The sequence below is a fragment of the Cetorhinus maximus genome, chromosome 13 (genome assembly GCF_964194155.1).
Source record: "Cetorhinus maximus chromosome 13, sCetMax3.hap1.1, whole genome shotgun sequence".
Taxonomy (NCBI): Eukaryota; Metazoa; Chordata; class Chondrichthyes; order Lamniformes; family Cetorhinidae; genus Cetorhinus; species Cetorhinus maximus.
The window spans coordinates 35,875,121-35,899,751 of record NC_135891.1 but is presented as its reverse complement, the minus strand read 5'-3'; the positions used below and the strand labels follow the sequence as shown (position 1 = coordinate 35,899,751).

Below are 24,631 nucleotides of genomic sequence, written 5' to 3'. Positions count from 1 at the left end.
AGCTGTAACCTGCACAAAGCGCAATTCGATTAAAACTCCACTTTCTGCAATGTTACTTGCCACTTGTCAAGCTCAAGCCTGGATATTGTCCAGGTCCTGCTGCATTTGGACATGGACTGCTTCACCATGACAGCTATTTTAAGTTCTCCATTAACAAATTCCCTGATAACTCATCCTATTCTATCTCCATAACCTCCTCAACCTTATGTCTTCCTCCGTGTCTTCAAGTTCTCCAACTTTGGCCTTAAGTGCACCTATTCTCACTCTAATCCATTCTCTGTGGCAGGGCCATCACTCACCTCAGCATGATTCTATGGAACATCTCCAAACCTTCCATCTTGCTATCCCTCTTCCCACCTTTAGAAGCCTTCTCAAAGCTTATTTATTTGAGTATGATTTTAGTCCACTCTCCTTATGTTTTCACTATACCTCAGCATCAGTTTACTCCCATGTGAAACCCCTTCGGTCATTTTCTCTGTTAACGGTGCAAGAAATGCAAATTATTCTTGTTCTCTTATAGGTTTCCTATTGGAACTGTTTTATACAGTCAGATTTAAGGGGGCCTGATCATATCCAGCTCAGTTTAGATTGCAATCCGCTGACCTCTACTTTCTGCCCTGTGACCTTACGTGTCCAAAACGGTGGTGTCTGCCAGTGCTGGTTGTCATGTGTAAAACAGGTGAGGCCGGGCATACTGCATGTATCATTGTTTCTCAGCCTCTTCAGCATTTTACGCAACTTCTTCCTTTTTCTCTCATCCTTAAACATCCAGACATTTTCATTTTTATCCTGGTTTCCTTTCCTACAGTTAAGAGCAGAAGAGGGAACAAAAAGATAGGATACTTCAAACACTTTCATTAGACACGTGCTTTTCAAATTGGGGGATACATTTGGTGGCCAGAGTTAATTTTACGTAGTCTTTTAATTTTTGAACTCATTAACCATAGCGTTAATACTTTTGGATATTCATAAGGTATAAAAAGTTAAATTACCATGCAGTTAACATGAAAGTTAACTTAAAATATCTTCTACCAGTGTGTAATAGCAAGCAGATAGCATGAGGTGGGGGGCGGCCTTTGAGGGACAAAGAGAGTGATATATGCTCAGAGGGGCAGGGCAAGGCCAGAATACTTAATGGGCAGGATCTTTAGGTCTTTAGGTCGACGTGCGTGGGGACAGGGCCACTCACCAACGCATAAAATGACGTGGGATGATGTTGGGCAGAACTCCTGTCCCCACCCCGCATCATCTCCATTTTCAGGTCGGCAGGGGCGTAGCCAAATCAGCTGCACGCCCACCAACCTGTCAACAGCCTATTGAGGCCATTTAAAAAGTCGTTAACCTGATTGATGGACCTGCCCGTCCAACCTTAGGGTTGGCGAGCAGGCCGGGAGCCCTGGCGGGCTTCAGAAAAAGCATGAAACCTCATCCACGGGTAGGATGAGGTTTCATGAGGGTTTTTAAATTTTTGATAAAGGTTTGAGTTTAAGTGATGGACATGTCCCAACTCATGTGACAGTGTCACATGAGGGGACATGTCAGGGAAAATTTTTAAACATTTACGTTAAAAGTCTTAATTCTGAGCCGATCTCCTTGAGGCAGCACTTAGCCTCAGGGAGATGAGTGCACTCTATTGCGATGCGTACTCCCGGCTGAGGGAACCCCTCCCCCCCCACCCCCAGCCCACACAGGGAGCGCATACCTAAAGATCCTGCCCATTAAGTATTCTGGCCTTAATTGGCCCGCCCACGTAAAATGGCGGCACGCCCCCAATTGGGGGCGCCGTTCAGAGGCGCGCCTGCCCCGCCTGCTCCTGCACTTTCCCCCCAATGGGGGAAAAATTCTTTCGAATGAGTATTTTGTACTGTGTTTACTAAGGAAGAGGATGCTGATAAAATATTAGTAGAAGCGGGGATGGTCGACGTAATGCATGGGGTGAAAATTGATAAGCAGGATATCCTGGAATGGTTGGCTATGCTTAGAGTCGATAAGTCGGCTGGCCTGGATGGCTTGCCTCCCAGGTTACTAAAGGAGGTGGGAGCGGAGATAGCAGAATGGCTTGACATAATCTTCCAATTTTCCCTGGGTGTGGGGGGAGGTGCCAGAAGATTGGAAAATTGCAAATGTGACACCCTTTTTCAAAAAAGGTTGTAGGACATTCCTAGTAACTGCAGGCCAGTCAGTTTAGGATTACTAGTGGGTAAGAAACAATAACCTGGGGGAAAAAGAACAAACATTTGGAGAGGTTTCAGTTAAATAAGGAGGGCCGGCGCAGCTTTGTAAAACGCAGGTCATGTTTGACTAATCTAATTTTTTTTTGATAAACAGAGGAGGCTGATGAAGGGAGTGCAGTGAACGTTGTCTAAATGGTTTTTAGGAAAGTATTTGACAAAATACCACCTAAAAGGCTAGTTAACAAAATTGAGGCTCATGGAGGGTCAGTGTCAGCTTGGATAAAAACAGGCTTAAAGACTTAAACAGTGAGTCACAGTAGATAAAAACAAAAAACTAAAAGCTACTGCGGTTGCTGGAAATCCAAAACAAAAACAGTCACACTAGATGGTTGTTTTTCAGAACAGAGGATGATACAATAGTATTCCCAAGAATCAATGCTAGGACCACTGTTTTCTAAATTTGCTGATGGTAACCAAACTTGGAGGTGTGACAAACAGTGAGGATGGTACCAATCAACAACAATAGGACAGGTTAGCAGAATGGGCAGACGAGTGGCAGTTGGAATTTAATGCAAGAGGTATAAAATTGATGTATTTTGGCAGACTGGATAGAGAGAGGCACTATGTGCTTAATGGCACAGTTAGAAAGTGTGTGCAGGCATGGAGGTGTTCTGAGATCTGTCCTTCTATCTTGGACTCTAGATGTGGGACTTGGTTCTTGGAAAGATTGTAGACATACTCTGATATCTTCTTAATGTTTATTTATTAGTACTACATCTAAACAGGTTACAGAGTAGCACATTACTCCTAGGCATGATTTCAACCTCTCTCTCTCTCTCTCTCAAGAGAGAGAGAGAGTCTAACCAATGACTGACTGATGTCAGTGGACCATCATCATCTACATCATATATTAGCATATCTCTTCTGTTAACCCTTTACACTACAAGGGAGACCTGGGGGTTTCATGTGCATAGATCTTTGAATGTGGCAGAACATGTTGAGAGAGCAGTTTGCAAAGCATATGGATCTTGGGCTTCATAAATAGAGGCATGGGGCACAAAAACAAGGAAATTATGCTGAACATTTATAAAGCTCTGGTTAGGCCACAACTAGAGTATTGTGTCTAGTTCTGAGCACCACCTTTTAGGTGTCCTTGAGAGGGTGCAGAGGAAATTTGCTAGAATGATTCCTGCAACATGCAAATTTAGCCACAAGATTAGGTTGGAGGAGCTGGAGTTGATCTCCTTGGAGTAAAGGAGCTTGAGGGGAGATCTGAGAGAGGTATACAAGATTATGACAGATGAGGTAGACAAAAAAAAAGCTGTTCCCATTAGCTGCTGATACAATGACAAGGGGACAGAGGTTTAAGGCTTTGGAGAAGAGATGCAGAGGGATGTGAGGAAGAACTTTTTTGCACAGCGAATGATAACAGCCTCAAACTCACTGCTTATAAGGGTGGTGGAAGCGGAATGATTTTTAAAAATTGAATAGACATTTGACGGAAGTAAACTTGCAGGGCTACAGGGATTGGGTGGGGGAATAGATTGGCTGGACTGCTCTGCAGAGAGCCAGAATGGACTCAATGGGCCAAATGGCCTTCTTCTGTTTTGTAATGATTCTATTATAATATGAGCATCTAGAACTTCAATTGTTTAAATACTTAGAAATCAATTGTAATGTAATCACCCCAGATAGCATAATAAAGGTTTATTCATGTTCGGATGAGGTTGGCTATTTTGCTTTGTTTCAATATTTTGCATAAAATTCTCTGAAAATGTTCTAAAGATATCAGCGTTTATTTTTCTGGTTTTATTTACTTCCCAGATGATTTCACAAGTGAATTATTGGAAATCTAAAATTGATTTAAATAATACTGCCATCAAGCCAAATGTTTATGGCTTTTTTGTTTTGTTTTCTATTCCTGGAAAACAGCTAGTGGAACCAGCATAGAGGTTTGGCAGGCTAATGGCATAATTGTGTCATTCTAGAAATTAATCATAATAATAATCATTATAATTATATAATTATATATAATCTTTTTGGATTTAATGTTGTTGAATGGATTATTTTACAGGAAATTTCAGACACATTGAGATAGATTTTTCACTTGCACTGGCATAAAACTGATGTTACACAACGACCGCCAATTTTAAAAGCCGCCCTCTTTCTATTTCTGTGGAAATCAGTGCAAATTAAAAGTAGGTGGTTTCTACAATCAACAGCCAATCCTCAACAGCAGATTTTATACCAAGCAGGCAGATTGTAAAGCAACCCCATTGACAGGTGGAAATTAGTCACTTTATTTACAATCACAAATTTCATCCTCCATGACAGTGCAGTTTTAAACATTCTTCAGCTTCACTGGACAACGTATTGTGCAAGTGGTTTCCAGATAAACAGCTCATCAACACATCCTATTAAAACCTTCTATCAAATGTCACCACATCTTGCCTGCAAGTCCTCCCCTCTTACAGTCATCCACGTACCAGCAAAAAAGGGGTGAGGTATTGGATCTGAGGAGGATTGGAACATATCCCACAAAAAAAAGAAAGGCATAGTCAAGATCCATGTGGGTATCCATTGCAACACCTTTTATTTAGAGGAAATGATTGGAAGTCGAGGGGAAGTTGTTCCATGTGAGACCAAGTTCAGTCAAGCAGAGGAGATGGAGGATGGTGGATGGAGATTTTTTGTTGGGCCTCCGTTAAAGAAGCAGAGATCCCTTAGAATGTACTGGCAAAGGATGGAGGTGAGAAGAGGTTAGATGCCCATGGTGGAGAAGGGAAAGTTAGAGCCAGGGAAATGGAACCTGTTAAAGTGACGAAGAGCTGGGATGTAGGTGGGAAGAGATAAGGGGAGATCAAATGGAGTCAAGATAGGAAGAAATCAGTTCAGTAGGACAGGAGGAGGCTGAAACAATTGGTCTTTGTCTACCAGGCAGTCCTGTTTGTGAAATATGGGAAGAAGGTAGATGTAGTTGCTTGGGGTTGGGTGGCTGTAAGGTTGGAGGCTATGGAGGGAAGATCTCCAGAGGACATAAGGTCAATGACAGACCTGGAGACAATGGTTTGGGATGTTCAGTGGCAGGGTCATGATCCAATGATAGGAGGAAATGTTGGAGAATTGACGTTCGGCCTCTGCAAGGTATAGGTCATTATGCCAGACAATAACAGCACCACTCTTGTCAGCAGGTTTGAGGACAATGACACTAAAGAAAACAGAGCAGCACGTTCAGCAGGAGACAGATAAAAGTGGTTGAGGGGGGCAGAGAAATTGAGATGGCCAATGTCATGACTGCAGTTCTCAATGAAAAGATCAAGAAAGAGTGAGAGATCACAGGGAGGGGTTCAGGTTGGGGGGTAATACTGAGGATGAGCATAAGGGTCTGCCCTCTCACTAGCCTTCTTCAGAAAAAAATTATAACAGGCGAATGTTTTAATTAACAATTTTACACTTACATACAAACATACATACAAACATACGATTTAGGAGCAGGGGTAGGCCACCTGGGTCTTCAAGCCTGCCTCTGCCATTCAATAAGATCTGATTGTAACATCCTGCGTACCCCCAATAATCTCTCACCCTCTTATTAATCAAGAACCTATCCAGTTCTGCCTTAAAAATATTCAAAGAATCTGCTTCCATTGCCTTTTGAGGGAGAGAGTTCCAAAGACTCACGGCCCTCAGAAAAAAATTCTCCTCATCTGTCTTAAATGAGTGACCCCTTATTTTTAAACTGTGACCCCTAGTTCTAGATTCTCCCTAAAGTGGAAACATCCTCTCCACATCCACTTTGTCAAGGCCCCTCAGGATCTTAAAGGTTAATCTTCGAAACTCCAGTGGATACAAGCCTAGCCTGTCCAACCTTTCCTCATAAGACAACCTTCCCATTCCTGGTATTAGCCTGGTAAAGATTCCCTGAACTGCTTCTAATGCATTTATATCTTTCCTTAAATAAGGAGACCAATATTGTGCTCAGTATTCCAGATGCGGTCTCACCAGCGCCCTGTACAACTGAAGCATAACCTCCCTAACTTTTGTATTCAATTCCCCCCACAACAAATGAAAACATTCTATTAGCTTTACTAATTACTTGCTGTACCTGCTTGCTAGCCCTTTGTGATTCATGCATTAGGACACCCAGATCCCTCTGCATCTCAGAGCCCTGCAACCTCTCACCATTTAGATAATAAGCTTCCTTTTTATTCTTCCTGCCAGAATGGACAATTTCACATTTGTCCACATTATATTCCATTTGCCAGGTCTTTGCCCACTCACTTAACCTGTCTATGTAACTTTGTAGCCTCCTTACATCCTCTTCACAACTTACTTTCCTACCTATTTTGTGTCATCAGTAAATTTGGCAAACATACCATCTTGCCCCTTCATCCAAGTCATTTATATAAATTGTAAAACGTTGAGACTGCTGCACGGATTCCTGTGGCACACCACTCGCTACATCCTGCCAACCAGAGAAAGACCCATTTATGGCTACTCTCTGTTTTCTGTTAGCAATCCAATCTTCTATCCATGCTGATACGTTACTCCCTACACCATAAGCTTTTATTTTCCGCAATAACCTTTGATGTGGCACCTTATCACTTGCCTTCTGAAAATCTAAGTACAGTATATCCACCGGCTCCCCTTTATCCACAGCACATGTGAGTCCTTCAAAGAACTCTAATAAATTGGTTAAACATGATTGCCCTTTCATGAAAACATATTGGCTCTGCCTGATAGCCTTAAACCTTTCTAAGTACCTAGCTATAACACCTTTAATAGTAGCTTCTAACATTTTCCCTATGACAGATGTTAAGTTAACTGGCCTGTAGTTACCTGAAACATGAACTAAAGCATATTTTCAAGTCTTTTATCACAGCAAGGAAAAACAAGAGAAACAGCTCTACATCACAGTTGTCCTTATTGTGTCACACTCAAATTACACACTTATTTTTCCAATGCAATTATAAACCATTACCATTTTCAGGCTCATCTGCAACAATGATAGTTGATGAAGGGGATCATTTTATAAGCAATTAGCATCTCTATTAATGCTACAGATTGTCTTTCACTAATGGTCTTATCCACAAATCTCAAGCTTGTTAGAACACCACCCAGAACTACATGACCTTAATATGCAACTGCCCACCGCAGGACCATCCATCGCAGGCCCTACTGTATTGAACACTCAACCCTACTTAAATAGCCAGACTGGAGAGGTGACCATAGCAAGAAACACCCCTACCACAACTATTGGAATTAACCATGGCTCTGGAATTATTCTATAATTAATGACACTGTTGTAGATTGTGTCCAAAACAATTGCAACCAAGCTCCGTGAATTGGTTTGAATTGCTAGGGTTGGATCTTTGAAATAATGGCCAGAATTTGCTGAGAAAATAATGGGATGTGAATGACATCTGTCATCATTAACATGCAAATCAGATAGAAACTAATGGTGAGGAGGAGATATCCCATGAATTGCAAACTGTCACAAGTTGCTGGGCAATTTGCGCTGCTCATCATCAGCCTTGTAAAAATGACATTTTGCTCTTAACCTCCCTGTGAGTTTCATAAAGTAGCTACATTTGCAAACTACTCCTTCGATTTGCCATGGAAGATCTAGAAATTAATAGCATAAGTATCCTTTTGACGATGTGATAATTGTTCATGATTGCCATTGAACACCTCTTGTCCAAAAAGTGAACAATTAAAGGTCTTGAGTCTCATTCCTTCAGGTGATGAATTGCTGTTGCAGATTTTACAAATGTTTAACTATTGTTGGCCTTGTTGCTCACCAAGGTTTCAGATGGCCTGTTGCCTCTGCTATGCCATTGTATCAGTTGGCACATCCAGCACAAAACATTTTTCACTGTAACTCCTGCCACCAATCAGAAAGGCATCAGGGACAGTTGCACATGTGCACTCGTCCTGTACAGAGGCCACCAGTGCATGCACAGATTCTCCCACTAAGGGGTGCGTGCACACCATTTTTCTCCCAGGCCAGTTTAACAGTGCAACTTTAATCACTAAATTAACCACTATACAATATTTTTCTTTTAATTTATTGGAACAAGTTGAACAAATGTACATGTTAGAAAGCCTTTGTGCAGGGAATTCTTACACAGGCTGGTTAGTTCAATTGGTAGATGATAGGACCCTTAATTCCAGGGTCATGGTATTGAGCTCCACATTGGGTGGTGATTTTTTTCTTAAATATTTTATTTAAAATACTTTTTCATTGATTTTTTTTTATCAGTGGTGAAACTGCACAGTTAAGACCATATAGCTTTTGTTCCCAAGAATGACTCTTACCCAAACCAATTGGTTGCTGGGGAGAAAATATCTATTTTTGCCCTTACAAAAACCTGGCTGTTAAAATGGTTGCTCTCTGAGTAGTTGCAACTTTTTTCCAATAAGTGATTTTGTTGTAAAGGAGACCATTATAAGATACCAGTTTGCAAAAAAAAAAAAGCATAATTCAGTGACAGAAAGCAGGGCTGTACTTAAAGGAATTTCTCACTTTAAACAGCCTGGCACTGACACTGCATCTGCACATGTGCAGGAGCTGAAGGAAAAAGTCTAATTTTCACACTATAAGATACTCAACTCCACCAAATTCCAGGCCAGTTTCTTTGTTGGTAACCGGACAACTGAAAATCTCAGGAGACATCATGTTCCCTGTCTGACAGTCAACAATAGTGGATGAAAACATTTGTATGATGCTCTTCTGTTTATTGTTATTATCCACAGTAATTTTTAATCTAGTGTGTTATGGAAAGATTTGAAATGATGCAGCAGTTTCTTTAATAACAAAGGTATTCCACACATTATTGGCAGTTTAACTTTAAAACACTTCAAAAACTTTAACTTTAAAGTTTTAACTTTAAATGTTAGCATGTGGTGCAAGATCACAGCATCACAGAAGCAATATGATATTTTCTGTTTGTTAAAATTTAGATGAGGATTTCAAATTATTGTCAATAAACAACTCAAAAGCAGCAAACAATTCCAAACACCACTGTTTAATAACGGATTTGTCAACAAATCCGATTGTGAAATTTCACCATTTAATTGCATCATTTCTTTGGGTTACTTGTTCGAAGCAGAAGCTAATAAAAACAATTGCTAAGGTTTTGATTTAATTGTTAGTGGTGATTGGAAGAGGATTATCCTCCTCAAGCCAATGCTAAGCAGATGCACACTGCTTGTGTAAAGTCAGAAAAGGCTCAAGTTGGACCAAGGAGAGCAACAGTTTGGCAATTATTTAGATCTACGATAAATGAGAGCTTAGACATATGCATTTGAAGCGCAAAAGATCGGATGTTCTGGAAAATGTCACTAGATACTTAGGACCTCTATATTAGCATATTCCTTAGTTATTGAGTTAATAAAGAACTTACTTGAAGGGATGATTAGCTCCTTTGTGCTTGAGCTTTCCTTTCATTCCCTTATGTTTAGAGGGAAAACTACAACAAAGAACACAAAGACGATGGCAAAAATATTTTATATGCAATGTGAATAGGTATATGAAAGGTTCATCACAATCTTCATCGTTATCATTGACTTCTTACCCCACAAAAAGCATACTTAAAGAGTACGTGGCAAAGGCTATGAATGTTATTGAAAGCTATCTGTTACTGTGACCTATACCTCATTTTACCAGAAAGCATTGTTGAGCACACAAATGCCAGTAGTGAACTGGTTGCTACAGGATCCTGAAAATGTCAATTGTATTTTTTTAAATCACGCCTTCACCCGGCTAAAACACAAGGACATAAGAAATAGGAGCGGAAGACACCATTCAGTCCCTTGAGCCTGTTTTACCATTCAATATGATTATGGCTGATCATTTATCTCAATTCCACCTTCCTGCCTGGTCCCCATAATCCCTTGAATCCCCTGAGAGATCAAGATTGAGATTGATGGATTTTTGAAAATACTCAATGATAAAGTATCCGCAATTGTCTGGGTTGACAATTCTAAAGATTCACAGCTTCTCTTCATCTCAGTCCAAAACGGCCAACACCTTATCTTGTGCCTTCATGTTCTAGATTCCCCAGCCAGGGAAAATGACCTCGCAGTGCCAACCTTGTCTAGCCCCTTCAGAATCTTGTACCTTTCAATAATATCATCTCTCATTCTTCTAAACTCTCAACTTACTCAGCCTCCCATCATAGGACAACACACTTATCCCAAGAGCTTTGGCTGTACTGCTTCCAAGGCAAGTATATCCTTCCCTAAATATGGAGATCAAAACTGCACACAGTATTCCAGGTGTAGTCTCACCAAAGTACAATACAACTGTAGCAAAACTTCCTTATTCATGTACTCCAATCCCCTTGCAATAAGGATCAATGGGCCAACATGCAATTTGTCTTCCTAATTGCTCATTGTACCTGCATACTAACTTTGTGTTCCTTGTATGAGCACTGTCAAGTCTCTATGAATATCACCATTTAAAAGTTTCACACCTTTTAAAAAATATTCTGTTTATCTGTGTAAATAATCTCGCATTTCCCCACAGTATACTACAACTGCCACTTTGTTTCCCATTTACTTAACATGCCTTATCTCTTTGCAGCCACTTTGTGGCCTCTTCACAGCTTACATTCCCACCTAACTTTGTATCATCAGCAAACTTAGATACATTACTCGTGGTCTCTTTGTCAAAGTCATTAATGTAAGTTGTAAATATTGGAGGCCCAGCACTGATCCTTGCAGTACCCCATTAGTTACAGCCTGCCAACTTGAAAATGCCCCATTTATCCTACTCTCTGCTTCCATCCATTGATCAATCCTCCAGCTCCATGAGCCCTATCTTACATTTTTGTATGGCTCTTTATCAAATGTCTTTTGTAAATCCAAGTATATTTTAACTATGCATTCCCCTTTATCTATTCTACTCGTTACGTCCACAAAAACTCTAATAAATTTGTCAAACACAATTCCCCATTCATACAATCATGTTTCTTTGTCTAATCATTCAATGATTTTCTAAGTGTATTATTCATTCATGTGCACTCTGCCTGAAGGGAGGTTCTCGGCTCATTATCTGCTGATGCTTCACCCTGACCTGTTTTCTTGGCAGTTTTTGTCCGTGGTGGTTTGCCATTGCCTTCCACTCGCAGGGGTAGGACAAGAAGGCAGGTCCCAAGTCTACTTCAGCCAGAATCAAATCCATGCTGTTGATGTTATTCTGTGCCAACATTAGCCATCTAGCCAACTGAGCTAATCACCCCCAAGGCTTTCTTAATCATAGATTCCAGCATTTTTCTGACGACTGATGTCAGGCCAGCTTTTTAAAAATTATTTATTTGTTCATGGGATGTCGGTGTCACTGGCCAGGTCAGCATTTATTGCCCATCCCTAATTGCCCTTGTTCAGAGGGCATTGCTGTGGGTCTGGATGTGGGCAGATTTCCCTCCCTAAAGGGCATTAGTGAACCAGATGGGTTTTTATGACAATCGTTTCATGGTCGTCATTTTTAATTCCAGGTTTTTAAAAATTGAATTCAAATTTTACCATCTGCCATGGTGGGATTTGAACCCAGGTTCCCAGACCATTACCCTGGGTCTCTGGAATACCAGCACAGTGACAATACCACTATGCCACTGCCTCTGTAGTTCTCTGTTTCTTCACTCTCTCTTTCTCTGAACAGCGGTTCTACATTCATTAGCCTCCAAACCGCTAGGACCACTTTAGAAACTAGAGAATTTTGGAAAGTAATAACCACTGCATCCACTATTTCTGCAGATACCTTTTTTTAGAAACCTAGAATGAAGGCCATCAGGTCCTGGTGAATTTTTTGGCTTTCAGTCCCTTAAGTTTCTTCAGTACTTTTTCTCTGCTGATATTGGTTATCTGAAGTTCTTTACTCTTATTAGCCCCTTGACTTCCTTCTATTTGTGGTATGAAATTTGTGTGTCTTCTACCATGAAAATAACAGGCACAAAATATTAATTCAACATCTCTGCCATTTCTTCATTCCCCATAAAAAAACTCCTGTCTCTGCCTCTAAGGGACAAACTTTTACTTTAGCTACTCTAGCTAGAGTAAAAGCTCTAACAATCTATTTTATAATCCTGATTAACTTACTCGCAATTCTATGTTCTCCCTTTTTATCAACACTTTGGTGACGCTTTGGTAGTTTTGAAACCACTCCCAATCCTCAGGCTTACTATTAATATTACAAGCCTCTTCTTTAATCTAATACTAACCTTACCTTTAGTAAGCCACAAATGGACCTTTCTCACTGAGCTTTTGTTTTTTAACGGAATGTATCTTTGTTGGACATTTTGAATATTTCTTCAAATGTTTCCTACTGTTTATTTATCACTGCACATTTAAGTTCATTCACCTGATCAACCTTAGCCAGCTTTCTCCTCATACCTACGTAATTGGCTGTGTTTAAGATTCTTGTTTGGGACTGCAGTATGTTGCTTACAAACTTTATTGGCAGGATTTTTAGCCCCAGTTGGGGGACAAGCAGAGAGACAAGCTGGTGCGGAAATTTGCGTCACTGGCCGGCATGATGGTTTCCCAAAACCATCCCAGCCTCATGCCATTTTCTGGTGGTGGGATAAGTGGAGTCAGCAGGACTATTCGCCTAAAAGTAGTGGGTAGCTAATGTAGCTAGTTAAAGGCCTATTAAGGCAATTTTTAGTTGGCCTTTGGGCTTCTGGGGGCATTGGGGAATGGCCCAGCTGCCTGGATACGTTCCCCTTCCACTATAATGGCCTTGCTGCTGATTCTATTTTTTATTTAAAAGTTGGAGAGAGGGTGCCTCCATCTTGAGGTGCCCTGTCTTTCTCTTATCTGAGAAGGTAGCCTGCTGCTTCTGCTGTACTGCAGGGCCTCTTATTGGCCCTCCAGGTTTGAGAGCCTGCCCATCATCCTTAATTTGATGTTGAACCAGCTCTCTGGCTACTAATTGACCAATTCAGGGAAAATCACAATGGGTGACTTCCAGAGAGTTCAGGCCTCTGACCCTCATTTGACTCTGATGTCGGGGTCCGGAAGCCCTTGAGGAAAATATTGCCCAATATGGAATTTGATTATGTTATAAAACTATATATATGTGTGTGTTAGACTGTAATGTTTTGGGTGCTAGCTAGAAAAGATGGGGATGAGAGGAACAGGCCAGCAGCAAGTGCAACCAGCTCAGTACGAATTTTATAAGGCTTCATTAGTTTTAAAAATGGTTGATTTAAAGGATAGGCAGGTTAATTCTATTGGGAATCTGGACCTGTTCCACTGTTAAGTAAATGATTTACTAAATGTACAGAAAGTTTTGTAAATAGGCCAGAATTAAATTCCCACATGTCAACATGTGGGAACACCCTCTCTGATCAGGTGTGGGGGCGTGAGAATCTGCCTGAAGCAGGCCCTGGCAAAGCCAGCATCCAGTGTATCCAGATCCCAGCCAATTTTCCACCTCCTTCATTGCACTCCTGGCAGCCTTACAATGGGTCTAGGCTGCTGTTCCCTGGAGAAATTGACGTATATTTAACCAAAAAGAGGTCTGGATTATAATTCACTGTGCCTTCCAGTGGTAAGACATAAGTTCATGTGGTGAATTCATCAGAGAAGGGCGAAATAGAATGTAACCTAGAAAATTCTTAGCACTTCCTAGGTGTTTGTTACACAACTGCTTTAGCTCACTCCTGTCTACTCTCAGTATGGTACATGCTAGGCAGAACCAAACAAAAGGAATAGAAAAAAAGTACCACTAAAAAAGGGGGCATGCTGGCCGCAGGGAGGGGTGAGAGAAAATGATTAATTGAAAGTCATGTTATCATTTTGAGTGATAAGTGATAAATATCAATCCATTGTTCAAAATGTCTCATTACATTGAATATATTTGGGAAATCCATATGAAGGTTAATATATGGAAAGAGGACTATCCTAGTGACACAATGAAGGAAGCTGCAATTTCAAAACGAACCTCATCCTTGAACAGTCACATTCTTCAGGTCTTTTTTTCTTCAAGTGACCCCTGACCTCTCGTAAATTCTTTATTTTAGTTTGGAGGGTTTCAATCTAAGGACAGAAGTAAAGGGAGGATTACCTACTTATAACATTCAACCACTGAAAATAAGCTTTCATGTGGTGCAGATTGTACAAAGCAAACTTCTATTTATTACATTTAAAACAATGCTCCACTCCTTGAATAAAATAACTTGAAACAACACAAATGTCATTCAACACATCAAACCCACAATTTCTGACAGACCATACTGAGCTTGCCCTTTTGTGTACCTTATCCAAGTTATTTAATTGAGAGCAGGAATAGCTAGAGGTTTTTTCAAGAAGGAAATAATTTGGAAAATTCTTCCCTGAATCCCAAAGGTAATCAAGCAAAAACCCCAAGATATCAGTTTAATAAATGCAATCTACATCACTCAGCACTGACTGACTGCAATCCACAGGCACCATTCCAATGGCCCCAGTAAGATTAGGTTAATATGGTTCCAGACAGTATTTTATCATCCTTATCAATACTTATAACCTTTATCCAGTTCTTTACCAAGTATTCATCTAGTTCCTTTTTTTTAAATGCGTAATTGACATAGCATTAACAGCTGGGAGCTTATTCCATGTATCTACCGCTCTGTGGGGAAAAAGACACTGCCAATCTGAAGTCTTGCTTGAGTCTTGCTCAGTTTATACTTGTCTCCTCTATTTTTCTGGTCCTAGTTAAAGCTAGCTGTATGATCAGAAAACAAACATTTTGAAGTATGAGATTTTTCACAACCTATTTACTGTACTAAATTATAGAGTTGCTCAAATAATTGACATAATTCAATGATAATACTTTTAAACATAATTTTAATGATTTAACACAGAAATTAATCTTAACTACAAATCAGCTAATTATCTCAGAATGAAAACAGGATTTGCAGTGTAAACATTTGGCAAATTCAATGTAAATGTACAAATGAATTATGTATAAAAAATATTTTTACATGAAAATATTCCAAACTATACATAATGCATGCCAAGAATAATTTAACATTAATAATTAATAATTAATTTTGAGAACACTGAAATTATTTACATTATTTACATAGCCTGGTAAATTTCTATGTGAAATATGCTACTAATGATTTCCCTGTAACTAACCTCATGGTCAATGTGTAATTTATGATCCTTCCATGCTTGGAGTGATTTGTACAGATCTCGGTCACACCGAACAGTCTCGTTGGCCAATATGTAGCACCTATAATAACAAAACAATTGGTTGTGTAGTTCCTTGCTGCTATTCAACACATCCACTGTATTCAGTAATGTTGTGACATTTAAAAATATTGTGATAGTCAATAGCATTGCATCATAACAGCTAACAATATAGCACCCCAAGGTGCTTCACCAGAGTGTTATAAAGCAAAATTTAAAACCAAGTCACACAATGCAATGTTAGGGCAGATGGCCAAAAGTTTGCTTAAAGAGGTAGGTTTTAAGGGGCGTCTTAAAGGAGAAAAGAGCAGTAGAGAGGCAAAGAAATTTAGCAAGGGAATACCAGAGCTTAGGGCTTTAGCACATGAAGGCACAGTCACCAATGGTCAGCAATTAAAATCGGGCATGCCCAAGAGGCCGGTATTAGAGGAGCACCGATATCTCGGAAGGTTGTGCAACTGGAAGTGATTTCAGGAAAAGGTAAGGGAAAGGCAATGAAGAGAATTGAAAACAAGGTTGAGAGGTTTAAGATCGAGGCGTTGTTCAACTGGGAGCCAATGTTGGTCAGTGAGCACAGGGGTGATAGGACTTGGTGTGAGTTAAGATAGGGGCAGCAGAGTTTTGGATGACCTCAGGGCTATGGAGAGTAGAATGTAGGAGACTAGCCAGGATTACATTGTTATAGTCAAGTCTAGAGGTAACAAAGGCATGAATGCGATTTTCTGCAGCAGATGAGTTGAGCCAGGGGCAGAGCTGAGCAATGTTACAGAAGTGGAAATAGGTGGTCTTATTGATGGTGTGGATATGTGGTCAGAACATCACCTCTGGGTCAAATATGACACTAAGGTTGCGAATATTCTGGTTTATCCTCAGAGTTAGTTGCCAGGGCAAGGGATGGAGCCAGTAGTTAGGGAACAGAGCTTGTGGTGGGGACCGAAAACAATAGTTTTGGCCTTCCCAATATTTAACTGAAGGAAATTTCTACTCATCCAGTACTGGATGTCGGACGAGCAATCTGATAATTTAGTGACAGTGGAGGCGAGAGAGGCAGGGGTAAGGTAGAACTGGATGTTGTCACTGTACATGTGAAAACTGACACTGTGTTTACAGATGATGTCACCAAGGAACAGCTTGTAAATGAGAAACAGGAGGGGGCCAAGGATAGATCCTTGAAGAACACCAGAGGTAATGATATGGGAGGTGATTGCAGGTGATTCCGTGGCTGTGATTGGATAGTTAAGAATGCAACCATGTAATATCGCAGAATTTAAGACCCATAAAGGAGCACACAGATAAATTTACTTGGCTTCCATGCTGTTGAATGGTATATGAATGAGATCAGATATGGATGAAGGAATAGGTTTTGGGGAATATTGGCTCAATTAAATAAACAGAGAAAATAATGGCAACTTACTTATGTGTAACTTTAATTGAACTGGGTACAATTAATTCATTACTATTGCCAGTGCCACTGCTTTCACCCATGTTCTCTTCTTCCTCATCAGCTACATCATGTCGCTTAGTGATGTTCTTTGACACAACTGGGTCAAATCCCTCATCCAGATCCAGGTCATAGACTTCTCCCTCAAGTTCAATGGATACTGAACGAATTGACCTATTCCTTATGTAGCTTTGCTTAAATTCTGAAATATAAAAATATTAATTGATAGAACAAATTTTGGAGTTAAGAAATGCAGTTTTGAATTTGTGATGAACAGACACTAAACTTTCAGAAATTGCCATCACAAACTGCAGATTGATTGAAATGTAACAGGATGTGATGTTTCATCTTGCAAGGCCATTGGCAGTGGGGTATACTAAGAGAGATTCACTGCTTACGTTATTTCTTTTAGCATGCACTTCCTTAATGTAACACTTGCCTGATCATGTATTGTTGATACCGCACCTACTATTGCATATCCTCTGACTCACCATGACAACGAGAAATCTGCCAGCAATATTTTGAAAAACACGAGGCAGGATTTCCTGGGGCCATTCTGCCTAATGTTGGGCTAATTTGGGGGTTGGCAAGAGTGAAAAACATTATCACTGGTCATCACCACGAGGTGCCTTTTTAACCATAAATGATGGAAGCTTTTGAATTTATCTGCCCAAATACGGGCATGTCTATTAAACGTGGGTGGTACCGGTCGGATAACATTGGGCGTTCTTTTTCTGGTGTTTGTCACCATGGTGATGTAGCTAGTACTGCTCTGGATAGGAAAAGGGAATTAAAAATGTAAACTGAGGGAGTTGTGATGCATTATGGGGCAATTCATTATACTCCTTTCTCCATGAATTTTAAAATATGAAAAACTGTGCTCCTCCCAGCTGCCAGATTCTCCCCTCGTCCCTGAACAAAATGCTAAAATCATAGTTGGGGATTACAGGATATCAAAATAAAGTTAAAGCTATGAATGAAAACAGCAAAACTGATGAAAACAGGGAATCTAATATTGGAGGTATATTCAGAAAGTGGAACTTTCCTAGTATCGGCCATGTACATACAATGCTGTATTCTAGAAATGTCCCAACAGCACTTGTCATCTAAATCAATGTTATTTTAACCTTAAGAATTTCTACTCGTACTTTATATAGTTGGGTCTTCAGATATATATATCTTCAAATGAAAATGTGAAGATAAAGACAAAAAGGTCAAAGGTAGGTGAGACATTGAAAAAAAAATAAACGGAAAGGGGATGAGAGGATTCTGAAAAAAGATTAATAGGACTAGTTGTTCGTGAGGTAGCAGGGAGAACATTTATTTAAATAACAGAATAAATTAAACAAAATGGTAGAAGATAAGAATAGAATTGAAGGAAGGGGAACAGATGTTTTCCTTTCACTTTTTAAAGTCAATATTTCATTTCTGCTGCTTAGCCAAGGGATAAATAAATTTCTAGATTATTTTTCCTGATGAGATTTATACATGGATCCCTATTCAAGTCAAATATTGACTTGAGTTACCATTGCTGTTGCATAAGATAACCCCTAGACGTCACTAGAAGACAGCAAAACTGAGCCAAGTGAGCCGAGAGTCAATTTATCTTTTGAGTGTCTTGTTTTTCCAGGAACTGCCAATTAGATGGAACAAGGCTTTTACAGCCTGCAATATGAAATAAGCAGAATGTTGTTCATGTTAGTAAGCACAATTATACACTGGAAGTTGCAAGCTAGTTTGAACATTTGGGATGGGAAGTGGAAATTATGGGTTCAGAAGCCAAGGTGGGTGGCAATCCATCTGCCCCATTCTCTTCCCGACTCGCAATCTCCACCACAGAGCTTCAATAGATAGATCTTAATTTCTGGACCTCAGTTGAATGCTCAACACTGACTCTTTCCCAATACCAGTTAGCAGGAGTCAAAATTCGTTGGGGCCACCAGGGGTGGATGTTGTGGTGGTGATAGGCTGCTGCTGGGTGCTGGGACTCAATGAAATGCTCAATGGCAAGATAAGTGAGGAAGGTTCATGGTCATGGGAGGATGGCAGGAGTAGAGACGGTATATGAAAAAGAGGCCCAAGGACTTTTGTTGGGGCCAGGAAAAACACTCCTGTTACAACTGGCCCACAAGAGTCCTATAAAAGGTTAAGAAAAGCAAACTTACTTGGGCCTTTTGTGGCCATATTGTTGCTTGCCACCATCTTTTGCTGCCTGGTCTGAGGCTGCATGCCCTTTCTCTGGCCCACAGTTAAAATAGCGTATGCATCCTATGATGTCACTAGGGTGCAACTTCATGCAATTGGGTCTCCACTCCTTTGGGGTGGGTGGCCTTCCCATGCTGAATTCAGGCAAATTGCAGGGTAGGAGAGGGGCAGGAACATGTTGGCAACAAAGCACAAATACCTCTGCCATCTTAACTCCCTGCTTATACCATGGTCAGGGCAGTGGGTTAAAAATCAGGCTTCGAAATTAGCTCATGTTACATTTTAAGAAAATCTCTAAGTTACTGTATTATATTATCATGATTTATAACTACAAATAATTAATCATTATAATGGTTCAGTAACATAGACAATGCTGTTTGCTGTATTTGATAGATTGAATAATCAACAATCTATATGTGAATAGATAATTTCCTATTTTTGACACCCAAGAATCCAACATGGTTATTTCATCAGAATGTTTTGGCAGCTATAGGAATAAGCTGTTCTATTTATATCATTCTTTAGGTTGGTCTTAAATGTTGTGGCACGCAGAATATATATTTCCATTTTTTAGTAAAGCACACACCTCAAAGTAGGATCAATTATATTGTAAGAAATGTTTTCCCAAATTGCATACTTTTATGCTTAATTTAACCTGGCAACAGTGAGGCACCAACTGCTAGGCCTGCAAATGGATATGCTGTCCTACCTGGCAATGTGGAAAATTACCCTGGTATGTCCTCTACACAGAACAGGACAAATCCAACACGGCCAATTACCACCCCATCAGCCTACTCTCGATCATCAGTAAAGTGATGGAAGGGGTCACCGACAGTGCTATTGAGCAGCACTTGCTTAGCAACAGCCTACTCACTGACACTCAGTTCAGGTTCCGCCAGGGTCACTCAGCTACTGACCTCATTACAACCTTGGTTCAAACATGGAGAAACGAGCTGAACTCAAGAGGACTTGAACTCAAGAGTAACTACCCTTGACGTCAAGGCAGCATTTGACCGAGTGTGGCATCAAAGAGCCCTAGCAAAACTGGAGTTAATGGGAATCAGGGGAAAAACTCTCCACTGTTTGGAGTCATACCTAGCACAAAGGAAGATGGTTGTGGTTGTTGGAGGCAATCATCTCAGTTCCAGGACATCACTGCAGGAGTTCCTCAGGGGGGTGTCCACAGCCCAACCATCTTCAGCTGCTTCAATGACCTTCCCTCCCTTATAAGGTCAGAAGTGGGGATGATTGCTGATGCTTGCACAATGCTCTGCACTGTTCATGACTCCTCAGATACTGAAGCAGTCCATGACCAAATACAGCAAAAGCTGGACAATATCCAGGCTTGGGCTGACAAGCGGCAAATAATGTTTGCGCCACACAAGTGCAAAGCAATAACCATCTCCAACAAAAGGGAATCTAACCATCATCTTTTTACATTCAATGGCATTACCATCGCTCAATCCCCCATTATCAACATCCTGGGGATTACCATTGACCAGAAACTGAACTGGGCTAGCCATATAAATACAGTGGCTACGAGAGGAGGCCAGTGGCTAAGAATCCTGCGGCGGGTAACTCACCTCCTGACTCCCCAAATACTGCCCACAATCTACAAGGCACAAGTCAGGAGTGTGATGGAATATTCTCCACTTGCCTGGATGAGTGCAGCTCCAACAACATTCAGGAAACATGACACCATCCAGGATAAAGCAATTTGCTTGATTGGCACCCCATCCACAAACATTCATTCCCTCCACCACTGAAGGAGTGGTAGCAGTGTGTACCATCTACAAGATACCCTGCAAGAATTTACCAAGGCTTCGTGGAAAGCACTGTTCAAACCCTCAAGTGCTACCATCTAGAAGGATAAGGGCAGTAGACACATGGGAACACCACTGCCTAGAAGTTCCCCTCCAAGACACTCACCATCCTGACTTGGAAATATATCACCATTCCTTCACGTCGCTGGGTCAAAATCCTGGAACTCCCTCCCTAACAGCAGAGTGGGTGTACCTACACCACATGGACTGCAGCAGTTCAAAAAGGCAGCTCTCCACCACCTTCTCTAGGGCAATTAGGGATGGGCAATAAATGCTGGACTAGCCAGCAATGCCCGCATCCGATGAATTAATAAAAAAAGATGCCTTTTTTTTTTACACAGTACAAGCATATCAACCACTTACTTCGCTTGGAGAAAAGTGTCTGTTTCTGTCGTGGTCCTGGGCTCATTTTGGATCCATTTTCTTCACAATCGCAGTCTCCTCCATCAGTATTGTAGTACTTGGACTGGAAACGGCTGGATCTCTTCTTGTCAGAAGCTGCTGTGACGGCCATTCCTTTGCACTTGTGAAGTCGAAGCTTTCCTGTGGAGTCCTCCACGCACTGCCATTTCTAGAATAATGATCACTTCATTAGATTGTAGTAAATGGCCTAAGGCCGCAAGGCAGCATAGATTTTTTAATTCAAGAAAAACTCATTAAAATATCGGGTTCCATCGAGCAGTGGCTTAGTTTTCACAGGAATACGGAGGGATAAGAAAACAATCAAGTCAGATTTCTTGTTTTTGATCCTAACCAGCAAACTTTGCTGGAAACTGAGTGCTTAAGTGGATTATGATCTAATATCCTCTGTAATTAAATAGCTCGTGGATAATTATTGTCTGGGTTTTCATATGAAGCATGGTGACTGGGATAAGCTACCCGATGACTGCTGGGCACATGGAGCATCATTTGTGGCTGTCTTGAGGGGAGGAGAGAAAAATTTGGGAGGGGAGTATTGATTCCATGGCGACATGTGGTAACCCAGTGCACTGTGCCATGGAGGACTAAGATGGATGCTTGTGTGAACAATTTACACAATAGTCTCCTTCACATTGTAAAAGGGACAATGGGTTATGATTGAAGCCACTCCGAGCTATTTTTCTGTACTGTAGTCAGTCAATCAGCAGTACTGGTAAAGTGTTGCTGAGTAAGTGGCTGTGGGGCAGTGCACAAACGTGAGTGAGCACGTCGTCTCCTGCCTCCTGTCCAAGTGGAGAAAAATATCTACCAGAAAGAAGGGGAGAAAATTAAAAATATAAAATGGGGAGCTCTTCAAATAAATCTTTGAAAAATCAAAGATTTTGAAATGGTAAATGATAATTAATGTATCCTACTCAAAAAGTGATTGATGTTGAGATGCAGGATTCATGATATGGTGGAGTGATGAGGCAGAGATAAAAGCCAATGCAGGAGACTAAAGCAATGTTTTCATTATTATGATCAAGAGTATTTGTGGTCCAGCTTTTAACCCATTCACACAGACAAGCTGCATTCCACTTACCTGGTGTTTTGCATTATGAGACTAATCATTCTATTTTTTGGTGTAACACTCTTCTAACTGCAAGTATACTGGGGGTTAAATTGAATACATCCCCAAAAAGGGGCACTGGGATTACGATGCGTGATAAACTCTGCCCATCAATTGCAATGCAGGTGGCACAGCGACTTTATTCTGCCTGCTCATTTGAATGATTTCTGTGACCAGTTAGTGCTAACTATGCTGTTCATTGGTTGGACACATCAACAGGAGGCCAACATTGTGAGTAACTAACAGCATTTAAAGTTAGCCTGTACTACTTAAAGGGGAGGTGCATTGTGGCTGCAGCAGGTCCTGGGAGTCATGGCTGAGGAGAATCTGACCTGGGAAAGAGTGAGGAATGGCACAACAGGGAAGACAGTTGTTTTGGTGTTGTACATGGTGGAGGAGATGGAAAGGAGGAGAGATGTCTTGTTTTTTCAGAAGGGGAAGGCTGTCCTCCAGACACACAGTCTGAAAGCGGTGAGAACAGATAGTCCTGGAGGTCAATGTCAAGAGTCAAGCTGTGAGAGTCTGGATATAGTGATGTCAGAAGTTCAAAGACTTCACAAGCGGTCAAGGCCAGTGAAATATTCCAACCCAACTGCACCAGTAGCCTCAGCAACTGCTCATATCACCATCCCCCAACCCCCCATCACTCATCTAACAGCAATCTTCATCATTCCTAATTTATATTTAACATTCATATGTTGCACCTCACACTCATACGCTTAGCGCTGCACTGAGCCTCATACCCACATCTCACATGTTGCAAACACTGCCAGCTACTCATCCATGACAGCCACATCAGCCAAACAAATTGCTTGACACTCACTGATAGATCTTCCTCTCTCTTGCAGGATGAGTTGGCGCACAAACAGAGGCAGCAGGAGCTCAGTGGAGCGGGACAGGCATGCCCATATATCCCACATCCATTGAGGAGACGGATGCTGTAGGACTGAACCTATCATACCTAATCCGGCTGCTCACCCCTGATTTACAAGCTGCTTTTGGTGTAAACATGCAACTCTTATTTTCTCCCTTCCCCAAACCACAACGTTCTGCCATGCAATTCAGGCTGCTGTCATCATGGCTGCAGATACAAAGGGGCTTTCGGGGTTTCACAGATATCCAACAATCTGTCCTCCGGCAAATTACTAGGATCGCTGAGGCATTGCCAGTGACTCCATGAAGCATGAGCATGCTGCACTCTCTAAGACAGACAGAATTCTTCTTCCCACCGCTGCCATATATTCCTCAGTGCCCCTGCTGTTGCCTGTCAGCCAGCCAGACTGCTGGCACTTCATAGGAACACAGGCAAAGGGATGCAAAAGACAAACATTGAGGGAATGAACAAGGGTGATTCATTAACATTTTATACAATGAGGCATGATTTCATTAATGCTTTCGGTTTGGAATGTTTATATTGTAGTGGTTTTTGCTTTTTGCATTGTGGCCAAGTGGATGGTCAGTGGCAGAGGCAGATACGGTGTTCCTTCACTGTTGCTGGGTCAAAATCCTTGAACTCTTTTCCTAAAAGTAGTGACAGTACCAACACTGCAAGCACTGCTGCAGTTCAAAGTGGTCACTACCACCTCCTCAAGGCTAACTAGCGATGGACAATAAATGCTGGCCTTGGCAGTGATGCCCACATCTCATGAACAAATTTTTAAAAGGGCTGTTGGTGATTGGGGAATTGGGGTTTGTCCTCATCCTCCTCCTCATGCTCCTACTCCTCAACTGCTCACCATATAGCTGCTAGCAAGGGCTTTCCCCTCATGACGGAAATGTTGTGCTGGATATATTGTCTTTTTGGGTTGGAATAGTTTCAATAACTCCTGAAGACTGCCAGCTGCAAATGTCCTAACTTTATTGTAACATATTTACAGTTCTAAGAGCGCGCCTTTATACTAGCGTCTTTCCATGTTACTTTCTCCTAGTCTCTCAGATCACGTCAGCATATATCACTTCTTCTATGACATCACATAGACAGTTAGCTCTTTATGGGTCTTGGTCTAACATACTCCATTATAATACATCACCCCCCAAGACTTTAACGTTCTCTGATGTTCCTGGAAACCCAATGCTTTGGTCTCCTAGTCATTCTGAACATTTCAATGTTTTGAAGTCTTGTAGAAAATGTAGCCCTTTTTGCTCTCTCAGGCAAATGTCATTTTTCTTTCTCTCTCTCGATGTTCTCTCTTCTCTCTTTTTCCTCTGGTTTTTTGAGATTCTCATCTTGTCTGATACAGATAAGCGTTGTGGTGCCTTCACTAGTCTACCGTACCTTGTT

General features: G+C 41.1%; 1 protein-coding gene across 3 annotated transcripts in view; it reads right to left on the bottom strand.

Moving 5' to 3' along the window:
- Positions 1 to 24,631, bottom strand: part of LOC144688544 (extracellular sulfatase Sulf-2-like) — a 351,599-nt gene that overhangs the window by 13,551 nt on the left and 313,417 nt on the right. For all 3 annotated transcript variants that reach the window (XM_078555259.1, XM_078555258.1, XM_078555260.1), the window contains 6 exons: positions 21,186 to 21,393; positions 16,768 to 16,996; positions 15,300 to 15,396; positions 14,122 to 14,216; positions 9,578 to 9,643; positions 630 to 802 (listed from right to left, as the gene is read on the bottom strand). In XM_078555259.1, the coding sequence (XP_078411385.1) occupies positions 630 to 802; positions 9,578 to 9,643; positions 14,122 to 14,216; positions 15,300 to 15,396; positions 16,768 to 16,996; positions 21,186 to 21,393 (868 nt within the window). The remainder of the gene's footprint in view (positions 1 to 629; positions 803 to 9,577; positions 9,644 to 14,121; positions 14,217 to 15,299; positions 15,397 to 16,767; positions 16,997 to 21,185; positions 21,394 to 24,631) is intronic.